Source organism: Engystomops pustulosus, chromosome 2 (assembly GCF_040894005.1).
Source record: "Engystomops pustulosus chromosome 2, aEngPut4.maternal, whole genome shotgun sequence".
In the NCBI taxonomy this organism is placed as follows: Eukaryota; Metazoa; Chordata; class Amphibia; order Anura; family Leptodactylidae; genus Engystomops; species Engystomops pustulosus.
In genome coordinates, this window is record NC_092412.1 from 13471733 (window position 1) to 13484288 (window position 12556).

At 46.4% G+C, this 12556-nt stretch overlaps 2 protein-coding genes across 6 annotated transcripts in view; one reads left to right on the forward strand and one right to left on the reverse strand.

Annotated features, from left to right (window-relative positions):
* Nucleotides 1–12556, forward strand: part of LOC140119790 (uncharacterized) — an 822703-nt gene that overhangs the window by 724649 nt on the left and 85498 nt on the right. The window contains exons 1-5 of one of the 5 annotated variants that reach the window (XM_072139177.1): nucleotides 4894–5033; nucleotides 9264–9393; nucleotides 9470–9595; nucleotides 9680–9803; nucleotides 9917–10017. The exons of the other annotated variants lie outside the window; for them this stretch is intronic. Of the exons in view, the coding sequence (XP_071995278.1) occupies nucleotides 9286–9393; nucleotides 9470–9595; nucleotides 9680–9803; nucleotides 9917–10017 (459 nt within the window). The 5' untranslated portion in view covers nucleotides 4894–5033; nucleotides 9264–9285. Of the gene's footprint in view, nucleotides 1–4893; nucleotides 5034–9263; nucleotides 9394–9469; nucleotides 9596–9679; nucleotides 9804–9916; nucleotides 10018–12556 lie in introns of those variants that run through there. 5 annotated transcript variants of the gene reach the window in all.
* LOC140119963 (uncharacterized) overlaps nucleotides 1–12556 on the reverse strand; it is a 1020783-nt gene that overhangs the window by 163704 nt on the left and 844523 nt on the right. The gene's annotated exons all lie outside the window — the stretch shown is intronic.

The window sequence follows — 12556 nt, forward strand, 5'->3', positions numbered from 1 at the left end:
GTTCGAGCTGATAGAAAGGCAACAGTGACTCAAATCGCCACCCGTTACAACCAAGGTAGGCAGAAGAGCATCTCTGAACGCACAGTACGTCCAACTTTGAGGCAGATGGGCTACAGCAGCAGAAGACCACACCGGGTGCCACTCCTTTCAGCTAAGAACAGGAAACTGAGGCTACAATTTGCACAAGCTCATCGAAATTGGACAGTAGAAGATTGGAAAAACGTTTCCTGGTCTGATGAGTCTCGATTTCTGCTGCGACATTCGGATGGTAGGGTCAGAATTTGGCGTCAACAACATGAAAGCATGGATCCATCCTGCCTTGTATCAACGGCTCAGGCTGGTGGTGGTGGTGTCATGGTGTGGGGAATATTTTCTTGGCACTCTTTGGGCCCCTTGGTACCAATTGAGCATCGTTGCAACGCCACAGCCTACCTGAGTATTGTTGCTGACCATGTACATCCCTTTATGAGCACATTGTACCCTGTAACATCTGATGGCTACTTTCAGCAGGATAATGCGCCATGTCATAAAGCTGGAATCATCTCAGACTGGTTTCTTGAACATGACAATGAGGTCACTGGACTCAAATGGCCTCCGCAGTCACCAGATCTCAATCCAATAGAGCATCTTTGGGATGTGGTGGAACGGGAGATTCGCATCATGGATGTGCAGCCGACAAATCTGCGGCAACTGTGTGATGCCATCATGTCAATATGGACCGAAATCTCTGAGGAGCTTCCAGCACCTTGTTGTATCTATGCCACGAAGAATTGAGGCAGTTCTGAAGGCAAAAGGGGGTCCAACCCGTTACCAGCATGGTGTACCTAATAAAGTGGCCGGTGAGTGTATATCCTCCTCATACACCTCCTATATCACACACATATATATATAATATACAGGAGACATCACTATATATATCCTTCCCATAAACCTCTATTATATCACACACATATAGATGTATATACAGGAGACACCACTATATATATCCTCCCCATACACCTCTATTATATCACACACATACATATAGATGTATATACAGGAGACACCACTATATATATCCTGCACAAGGAACGCCAGAACCTGGAAACAAACTGGACCCCTCAGTCCGAGACGATGTCTGGGGAAGCCCATGAAGCCAAAAGATGTGAAGGAAGAACAAGCTGGCAAGACATGGAGCCGACGGCAGACCTGGCAGAGACACAAAGTGGGACATCTTGGAGAACCTCTCCTTTACCACCCAGATGATTGTATCATCGGAAGAAGATGGTGGATCCGTAATAAAGTCCATGGCTATGTGAGTCCACGGGCAGCTGGGTATTGGCAACCGCAGGAGCAGACCTGCTGGCATGTGACGTGACGACTTGTTACGGGCACAGGAAGAGCAGGCACTCACAAAATTGTCCTTGACCAGATCTGGCCACCAGTAGTAACGAAATATGAGAGTGATAGATCTTTGCACCCCAGGGTGCCCAGCTACACTAGAGCAATGTCCCCAAGAGCTGGTCAGGAGTATTGCCAGGAGGAAGCTGCCGTAGGTCCACAGGAGCAGCAGCAACCAGTCGTTCTGGAGGAATGATATGATGAGCCGGTTCTTCCCCAAACATCAGAATTGGGGAGCATCAGCATTGATGTTCTCGGCTGGACAGAACTGAATCAAGAAGTTCATCCTAGAAAAGGTGGGGGACCAGTGAGCCTGTCGAAGATTGAGATGCTGAGAAGTCTGGAGATACAGGAGATTCTTGTGGTCGATGTTGATATGGACCGGATGACAAGCTCCTTCCAGAAGATAACACCATTCCTCCAAAGCTAGCTTTATGGCCAGAATTTCTCGATCACCTATGGAATAATTGCTCTCTGCGGCTGAGAAGGTCTTAGAGAAGAAGCCGCAGGTGAGGGTTCGGCCTCTGGGCCCTTTCTGGATGAGAACGACTCCAGCACCAACGGATGAGGCGTCAACCTCTAGCAGGCCGGTTGAGAACGGAAACAAATGCAGACTTCAGATAGCTCCTTCAATCGCCAGAGGCCAGAGTTTAGTATTGTCATTCTTCTTGGTCAGCGCCACAATGGGAGATTGAAGTGTAGTATGAACTGAAGGTAATAATTATCAAATCCCAGGAAATTCTAAATAGCACAAAATCCTACTGGGAAAGGCCAATTAAGTACTGCAGACAACTTGTCAGGATCCATCTGTAGTCCCTTGTCAGAGATAATGTATCCTAGAAATGGATGACTGTTCTAAAAGAATTGGAATCGAGTAATGAAGGCGGTCTTCCATTCATCGACTTCACGGATGCAGATGAGGTTATATGTCCCCCGCAGTTCCAGCTTGGTGAAAACCTTGGCACCACTTAGACAATCAAAATGTTTTGTGATCAAAGGCAGTGGGTAGTGGTTTTTCACCATAACTTTGAGACTGTGGTAATCCATGGACGGAGGGAGCCATCCTTCATGGCCATGAAGAAGAATCCAGCACCGGCAGGAGAAGAAGACTTGCGTATAAAGGTTCTCCTGCATGGCCGCAGACCCTGTGGTGGAGACATGCCCGGCATCAAGTCTTTTGGGCAATCATATGGCCAGAGTGCTGTCAGAGTCTTAGTGGACACCGAAGAGACGGAGGTGGATAGGGGATTTACAGATAAGACCAGACTGTATCATACTAAGAACAGTTCCATCGTTTATTGCTAAAGTGGCCTCAGATACTAATTTAAAATCAGGAATATTTTCTTCCAGCTTTGTGTCCCACTCCTGCCAATGGTCATCAGGAAGTTCTGCATCTTCTGGATGTTAAAAGACCCATCTTGACTTATATTTTTATTTAAATTTTTTTTTTTGCATAAAATGCAAAACAAAACATTACAAAGCGTTCCCATCCCTTCGCCCTCGAGCGAGTACCAAGTTTGCATTGGATATAATTAACCAATTACATACCTCCTAATCACAAGCTATTTTGTTTTCCTTTTTTAACAGAGGTTCTCGATACAGAGTTTGGTAAATTGCTAAATATATATTATAATAAATATATAAATGTATATTAATACAGTACAGTATATATAGTGTATAATGTAGAGGGTAGCAGTGTTACTGTATCACCTTTCACTATTATACGCTCAACTAGAGATTCTACCAATCATTCTTTGCCTGATCAATGGAAAACTTGGTAAGTCCGGTGTATCTAGCCACGGGCACTATATTAATTCACATTTCTCCAGGGAGTTTCTTTTCTGATAAACAAATTTTTCCAATCGTAGGGATAAGTTAACTCTAGTAATAAATTCTGACTGACATCTTTCCAGTGCAAGGCAATTCATTTTTGTAGCTAAACATAGTAAATGTAAAATGGCAAGCTTGTGACCCTCTAGGGCAGTGATGGCGAACCTTTTGGAGACAGAGTGCCCAAACTACAACCAAAATCCACTTATTTACTGTGAAGTGCCAACATGGCATTTTAAGCAGTAACTTATCACTCCCTGTTCTTCCTAATTTTTCAATCATATCGGCCTCCTGAGGCCAACAACACAGTTGAAAGAAGGAAGGCAAATCAGACTCTTGTTGTAGCTTCTCTCCAGGGTCTCTCTGCAGAGAAAGAATGGTGGGTCCAGCTGGATAAGCTTCAAAGATAATGCAGTTCTGTCAACACCTTCTCACTTTTCCCGCAGTTCGAAACAGCCAATGAAGTGTGGCTTAAGTTGCCTTGGACTGCAGGAAGATTTGGTCCTGTTTGGTGAACTCTGTCTTTGGGTGATGGTCTGAGTGCCCACAAAAATGACTCTGAGTGCCACCTCTGGCACCCGTGCCATAGGTTCGCCACCACTGCTCTAGTATATTAAGATCCGCAACATACCCCAAAATGCATGTTAGAGGTAGTTTTGGAACATTAGTCTAATAAACCTGTCAAGGTTCGGGGTCAATAGACCCCCTGGACCACCATCGGAGATGGTACTAGGCAACACCTGGGACCCGAATGTAAGTGGCACCCGGTCTTCACCAGAGCCCGCCGCAAAGCAGGATGGACTGTGGCTTTGAAAATTCCCTCTCCCCCCCTTTGATTTGCTACCTAAATCCCTGAACATAAATAACTGAACATCTCTTTTCCTCAAAGTCCAAAGGTAGCAAAATTATATTCCCTCCCAATAAAATTATTTTGTTGCTGCCTCTTCCTTGATTCCTAGGATCTTCAATAGATATTAGTGCACATCAGATAATTAAAATGGAAGGGTGCTTAAAAATTAGGGGGCCAAGTCCAAGATCATGTGTGAAAATGCAATCCAAGCACACTGATATGCAGTTTAAAGATTTTAATAGGGCACATGGCCAAAGTTCATGTAAACGTTTTAGGCAGGCCTAGCAGCCTTTATCAAACACACAGGTCGAATGTCACGGTTCGGATGGGTGAACCGTCAGAAAGTCTCTGTGGGAAGAGTCTGTGGACTCCCTGGACTGCCGCGGGGGATGATGGTACTAGCCGCAACATGGGACCGGTCGCCAGAGCCCACTGCAAAGCGGGATGGTCTTGCTGCGGCGGGACGCCACCAGGTCGTTCCACAGGTGCGACTATGCCCGCGGTGGCAGCCAGGAAACCAGACACAGGGTAGGCGGCAACTCAGGATGACCACCGGGATACAGGATCGCCACAGGAACATGGGAACTCAGAAGAACACTGGAGAATAGACACACCCAGGGGAAACCTGGGAAAACTCGAACACTAGGAAACACAGGAGGCTTTCACTTCAGGGAATGACTTGAAGATCCGATGGTGAGTGAAGGGAGGTGCCGGATTATATTCTCCAGTGTTCCTCCTGCTCACAACCAAGAGCAGTCTGACAACATAACGCCCCGCCTGCACCGACCACATGATCTATGACATCATCACAGGTCCTTCATCCACCACTTCTGTACACCCTGCTGCTGTTTCCTGTCCTGCCAGGAGGCCCCGCCCTTCAGTGACATCACATTCCCAGGGTCACATGACTGGTGGATAGTGAGCAGGAGGACGTGTGTGAGGTAGAGAGTGTCCTGCACTGAGGAGAGAAGAGGTAAGTGATCAGAGGAGGGACTACAACTCCCAGCATGCTCCAGGAGCACACACACTATGTGGAGGGAATACAACTCCCAGCATGCTCCAGGAGCACACACACTATGTGGAGGGAATACAACTCCCAGCATGCGCCAGGAGCACACACACTATATGGAGGGACTACAACTCCCAGCATGCTCCAGGAGTGCACACACTATATGGAGGAACTACAACTCCCAGCACGCTCCAGGAGCACACACACTATATGGAGGGACTGCAACTCCCAGCATGCAACAGGAGCACACACACTATATAGAGGGACTACAACTCCCAGCATGCAACAGGAGCACACACACTATATAGAGGGACTACAACTCCCAGCACGCTCCAGGAGCACACACACACTATATGGAGGAACTACAACTCCCAGCACGCTCCAGGAGCACACACACACTATATGGAGGAACTACAACTCCCAGCACGCTCCAGGAGCACACACACACTATATGGAGGAACTACAACTCCCAGCATGCTCCAGGAGCACACACACTATATGGAGGGACTACAACTCCCAGCACGCTCCTGGAGCACACACACTATATGGAGGGACTACAACTCCCAGCATGCTCCAGGAGCACACACGCTATATGGAGGGACTACAACTCCCAGCATGCTCCAGGAGCGCACACGCTATATAGAGGGACTACAACTCCCAGCACGCTCCAGGAGCGCACAAACTATATGGAGGAACTACAGCTCCCAGCATTCTCCAGGAACACACACACTATATGGAGGGACTACAGCTCCCAGCATTCTCCAGGAGTACACACACTGTATAGTGGGAGTAGTAGTGCGGGGGATGGTTCTGGAGCTGATGTTTGGGCTGGATGTGATATTATATACGGCTGGGAGTATGTAGTGAATTAGGATTTGGGGTGGAATTATCTCGCACATCGGGGGATTGTTATTTGGTTGTGATTTATTATTAGTCTTCAGACTATTTTTAGGCACTTTTCTGTCTTGTGTCCTTGATAAGAAGGCGTGGCTTCATTGCTAGAAGGTTATATGCCTAAAATTGCGTAACTGTGTCAAAATTTTGGCGTTGGTTTTCCCCAGTAAAAAGCGGCACTTAGGCCACATTCACACAATGTATGGTGGCTGTACTGTAGTACGGCAGGCATACCTCTGCGCCACTCGCCACCCCCCCCCCTTGTACTCGAGTATATACGGTAATTCAGTAATCTTCCCTAAGAAAATAAGGGATGTCTCTTCTCTCCATCTATCGAAAAATCCTAATCTCTGATGGGCCTGGTTTTCCGATTGCTATGTAATCAGTGACCCGAGTGCTTTGTACTTCTGTTTAATGTCACATATAATGGGGCTCGAACGCCGCTCTTTCGTCGGGTTTCCCAAATATTTCCATTTTGCACCAAATTCCCCCGGCGCACACAATCGGATTGTGGCGCATCGCGCCACCTTTCCCGCAACAGAAGCCAGGGGCGTGGCCGTCAGACAACCCGACGGATTCGGAAAAAACTTGGAATTTAAAAAAACTATTTGTGTTGCAAGATCAAGCACATGCCACAGGAAGTAGAAGGTGAACTCCGGCGGACCTCAGCGGGGGAAGCGACACCTGCTGGATATCGGGCGCACAAGTAAAGAGTTAAAAATTATCTTTATCACTTTATCACTAGGGGATTAAAATTTGAGAATTTTCTTTCATGGAAAAACCCCTTCAAGGACGCAGGGGTTTTTTCGTTCATTTTCTACCTTCAAAAATCCCTAACTTTCTTAAATTTTTCTGTGTGAGGGCTTATTTTTTGCGTAACAAATCTTACTTCTCAGTGATGTTATTTATTATTCCATACCGTGTACTGGAAGGCTGGAAAAATATTCCAAATGTGGTGAAATTGGACGCACAGCTTGCTGCTGTTTCCCTATGGCTTTGATAAATGTTGTGCTGACTGGATGAAGAAGAAGAAGGCAATGGTAATTAGAGGCGAGGAGTGCTGTCTGGCAATCCGAGGTGGTGGCGAAATGTGAGCCGGATCACTCCCGGCCTCTGGCCCAGAAACCGCTACCTCAACCGAATGGGCAATTAACTTTCCTGCCTATGTTTACCCATCTATGTGACAGTTGTGAGGTTCACCTTGGATATGGCATGGCGCAGTGCACACCCTATTTGGATCAATTTCTACTTTTGCCCGGAGACGGATTGACTTAGCACCTACCCTCACCGACTGAATGATAAGACAACCAAGAGGTAGCCTCTACTGTTGCCAGGCTTTTTTGATGTTTACTTTGCAGGCACCTGGTGAAACATGATGTGCTCAGCTTGGTGAGACCTTGGCTGTGCTTTGTAGACTGGCAAACAGGTAGCAAATGACACCCATTCTGTCTCCTGCACTGTCCTCTGGATGGGCCTGTGTGTGCAGAGTAGCTGGGCAGGGTGGGGCTATCTGCTGACCTTTGCATTTTGGGACCTTCCTGACTACCACTGCCTTCGATTGTAAATTGCTCGACCGCGCCCTCGCAGCTGCCCTCCTTGTCAGTCTGCACATCGGAGAGAGAGCCACAACAGTTGGCGGTTGGGTTTCATCACCATTGTAGATCTCATGTGATGGTCCGCTGTCCACATCCTAATACTCCAACACAATTTCTTTGAATTCTTGCAACTCTCTGTCTCCAGCTGGGGAAGAGGCGAGTGGATCAGCCACGGAATTCCAACTGGGAGAACATACAACATTTGTGATTGCTCTATGACGTGTGGCTTATATAGCTTTGCTGTTTTGAAGGGGGATGAGGTGGAGGGTTTGAGGTTGAGCTTGACAAAAATAATCTGATGGCTGTTTAGACTTTGTCTTCCATGTAATTGACCTATGCCTCCACTTTGTGGGACCTATTGTTGCTTACAAATATACGCTGCATCCCCTGGCACCTTTTTGCATCAGAGGAGATCAAACATATCCTCTCTCTGCAGCTCCATTACCACCAGTAGAAGCACAACGACCATGTTCCTGGCCCTTAAGTCCTGCTTATGAGTCTAGGTAAAAAGTGAACATAGACAATGCAATATACAGTATATAGGGATGGAGTGAACATGGACACTGCAATATAGGTAGTGAGAAGACATAAGGGGCCATTATGAATGGCAGATATGTGTCACCAAGGTGCCCGGCCTCAGTGACGTGACCGGTTAGTGTTGGTCATAAACCTTTAGGTTTCTTACTTGTTTTTAAATGTAGTACAGCTGCTTCCTACAGTTTATCGGGGTTGGCTTTTATTGGAGTAGTTAAAAAGCTTGGAGGGTTACTACTACTACTACCACATATCCAGGCCAAGGTTTGGGTAACAGATTTTGCCAGGAAGCTCAGGTGTGTTTTGCAGTGTAGGAGTATGCTATACTGCATGCAGAGCTGCTGGTGTTACATGTGATCAGCAGTAGTGACAGTAACTACCCCCATCTTGGTGGATGGATACACAACCTGTCAAGCCAGTTTACATGGACTGTGTTTTTCTGTTATATATCTATTAAACTGTTTTGGAAGAGAATAAAACCGTTACCTGCACTATTCCTGTAGTTATTTGAGTTGATCCCTCACAACGTATACAGTGATGAAGTGAACACAGACCTTGCAATTTAAGAAAAAATGGATGCAGTTAAAACTGACAGTAAGATTTCTGCTTTTTCTCTAATTGATGATGAAGTAAGCAATCTGATTGTTGCACTTGTTCAGGCTGCCCTGCAGTAGGCAATTCTTTATAGACCTTTCTCAGGACCAAGCTAAGGAGGAGTATAATGGTTATAGGGAAATCTGAAGCCTTCATCTTCTATCATGGAGACTTTCGATATGGAGTCTCTGCAGCTGGATCTCGTATATCTTGAATTGTGGAGGATGTCAGTTTCCAAAGAGAGAAAACTGATCAAACAGGAGGTGGCCAGGTATTAGGAGCTCAGAGTAGGATACATTTAAGTGCTTCTACCTTGATTGGTGTGGAGGGAGGAGATGGCAGTTTAGGAACAAAACCCAACTATGGAGGGAAGTATCAAATGGAGACCATTTACCAAGAATTGCCCATAGCTATTAATGATTTTTATGGACCCAAGTGACTTTCCTAGACAAATATTTGTTAGATCTGTTGTTGATTTTTCCTGTTTGTAGTACAGGACTGGGGAGTAAAAGCGGAGCCAAGCCATAACCTCTCCAGACCACCAACATCTGAATCCTTTTAATTATCAATCTTGTAGATCAAGTTTCATTCCAAAGACAATGGTCCGCTCCATCACTGACTCGACAGGGATGAAGAAGGATAGAGACCAGATGGCGGACACAATCCTAGACCTCACACTAGAGATCATCTACTTAATAACTGGAGAGGTGAGAGTCTCCCAGGACACGGCTCTTATCTCTATGAATAGGATCTATGTAGTGATCAGTGTCTCCCCATACACAGGATTACACATTGGTGAAGAAGGCGTCCGGTGAACGTGTGGCATCTAATGCCTCACTTCATTCACTGAAACATGAGCGGGAGATCCTAGAACTTACCACCAGTATCACTGAGCTGCTGACCAAAGAGGTAAATACAACCGGGAATGCTGGGACATTGTACAATAACACAAGGGAGGTGTCTGGGTGATGACTGTGTCATTGTGTGTATCAGGTTCCTGTAAGATCTCAAGATGTTGCTGTATATTTATCCATGGAGGAGTGGGAGTATTTAGAAGGACATAAGGATCGGTACAATGACCTTCTGATGGAGGACCACCAGACCTTCATATCACTGGGTAAGAGGAGACCTTCCTGATTATAGAGGACAGAGCAGGTGTGAGGTCACCTCCTCCATCATCTCATCATCACATATAGACAATGTATCAGTCACTGTGTATATTTCCTATAGATGGATCCACTCATAGAAGTCCACCGGAGAGATGTCCCAGTTCTGCAGATTCCCAACGTTACAAAGAGGAACAAGAGCAGAATGTCCCATTGGATCATCAGGTAATGCAATTGTAAATTCTTCATAGTAATATGGAATGAAGATAAATGTACTATAAACTTTTGTTCCTTCTTGTGTTTTCTCATGTCCTTCATGTTGGATCTTTCCAGGAAAGTTGTGGAAGGAGGAGCGGAGAGGAAATCCCCTCATCAGTGACAGAGGAGGGTAAGAGCCTTTCATGTATCCTATTCTTCCATGCATTCACATGTATAGGCCAATATACAGATCTCTGATTATTTGTAAAGTCCAGAACACATATTTTCTGACATGAGTAGAATAGGATCTTATCAAAGCTATGACCTTCTTTGCATATTGGAGAAGAAATGCTAGATAAAAAGTAAATGATAAAAAGGGAGAGGCAGATTGGGAGATTTAGGGTACCCTAGAGGGTTATCGCCTTGTGGACGGTATCATGGTAGTTTGGTCCTAGACTAGGCCTCATCCACCCCTGTCTAGGCACAGGATGCACACTGGAGACACTGAAGTAACGTGGTAAAAACTTACAGTTCCTTTAATGGGAAACAGTCCAAACAGCGGCAAAGTTTCCATTGGAGCCCGGTTGACTACTGCATCAGCAATTTGGCAATCAGCCTCAGACAGCATGCTCCATCTGAAAGGTGTGGTGTCATGTCCTGTAATCCACTCCTTGCACCAAGGCCTGACTATTTGTTCGAAAACTCTTCATCCTTGGTGACAAATAGTTGAACATTTAGGTACCTGCAATACATACAGTACAGTTTTACCTGCCGTCTGACGGTCTTACCCTGTGTGTATGACATCTAGGTGCTTCTAAGTGAACACCCCCGGTCCCCTAAGGACCTGCAGTTTACAGAGGCCACACAATGACCAAGCTCAGATTCTAGGCGTAAGCTTGTGGTCAGGATTTACATAGCATGACCGTTTGGACAGTCTTTGTATCACCTGCAAAGCCTATGAAAGATGTTAACTGCAAACTACTGACAATAAATGACAGGTGTGCAAACATTTGAGCGCACATTGGTTTTAGAAGCCCAATGGGTAAATTACTTGAACATTTAACGTTACAAATGTTATATATAGGAACTGGCTACATGTGGTAGCACGGAAAGCACAAGTCAAAATGTCCATTTTCCTGTGGAGAAAAAGACATAGGATATGCAAACAGAATGTCAATTCCTGCAAATGAGAAACATTCAGTACAAAACATCAGACTAGCAACTTTTCCTCTATGGCAGTTGGCTAAAAGTCTCTCAGAAGGCTTTAAGGCAAAGTCCATCCTCTGGGCACAGCCCTTGATGTGGGAAAAGTGCAGCCAAAGGGTCTCCTCTAGATGTGGAGGGACAGAATCCTTTTAAGAGAAGTGGCTCTGCGTCAGCAGAGGTTGATGCTAACATAGCATATAACAATGGAAGACAGTTCAAGGAGAGTCTCTTGACTGAGATAAATAATGGGGAAGAGTCTCAGGAAAGTGTCCGGCTCTATGAGGTCTATGTGGGCTCGGCCCAACTGGGAGTAGCAGAAAAAATGTCATATATACAATATTTATACAGTACCTGTTAAGGGCTACAGCCCATAAAGGGTTACTCTGTATCGGAGTGGTCCGAAAATAGCAGTGAGTACCGCAGGATTGGTGAAGCGGACGGCCTTCGGCTTCCGACCTTTGTGCTGGGACAGCTGGCACTCCTGTAGATACGCAGGAGGTTTCCCTTTTGTCTCTCGCTGAGATCTCCTGAGCTCCTCATCATCATCTCCGTAATCAGGCACTGGAGTAGGAATCGCAGGCGCCTCAGAGGCGACGGGGGCAACAGGTTCTGGGACAGATTCATCCTCCACAGGCAGCAGTATTGGGGACTGCGGCGGGGATGGTGACCTCTCCGGAGTAACTCTCATAGTTAGGTGGAGACAACCACACAGAATTGAGGCACAGTCGCAAGTTCAAGAAAACTAGGAGCAGATGAACACAAAGGGACTCTTGGACTGAAAGTTGGGGTCAGAGGATTCGACACAGGGGCAAAGGATCGTAGACATCTCTTCAGCCGGTTCCTGTGTACTCGGAGTGATGGACGGTCTCCTCTTGAAATCTCGTAGACTTCAGGGGAGAGACTGTCCCTAACCAGGTATGGCTCATGCTCCCAACGCCCATCTAGCTTACTGGTGGGATGGTTGTTTCGCAGCCACACTCGTTTTCCGGGGGAAGAGGCTCAGCGCAGGCATTGCGGTCATAGTCTCTTTTTTGTTTGTCTTGGGCCTCCTCCACCCAAAGGTCCACAATTTTGCCGGCATCCGCCAGGCGCCTCTGGTGTTCTTGAACCCAATCAGTCTGGGGAAGTAGAGATTAGGAATCGGGGGATTCCATGTCTAAGGCCATATCGGCAGGGAGATGGCCATGTCTCCCGAACATCAGGTAGTAGGGAGTGTATCCTGTGGAGCAATGGGTGTTGGTACACTAACTCCGGTAGTAGTTTCGGCCAGTCAGCATATTGATGAGAGTCTGGTTCATCTTCTCACAGAGTCCATTGCCCTGCGGATGGTAGGCTGTGGTTCTCGGCTTCTTGCAGCCGT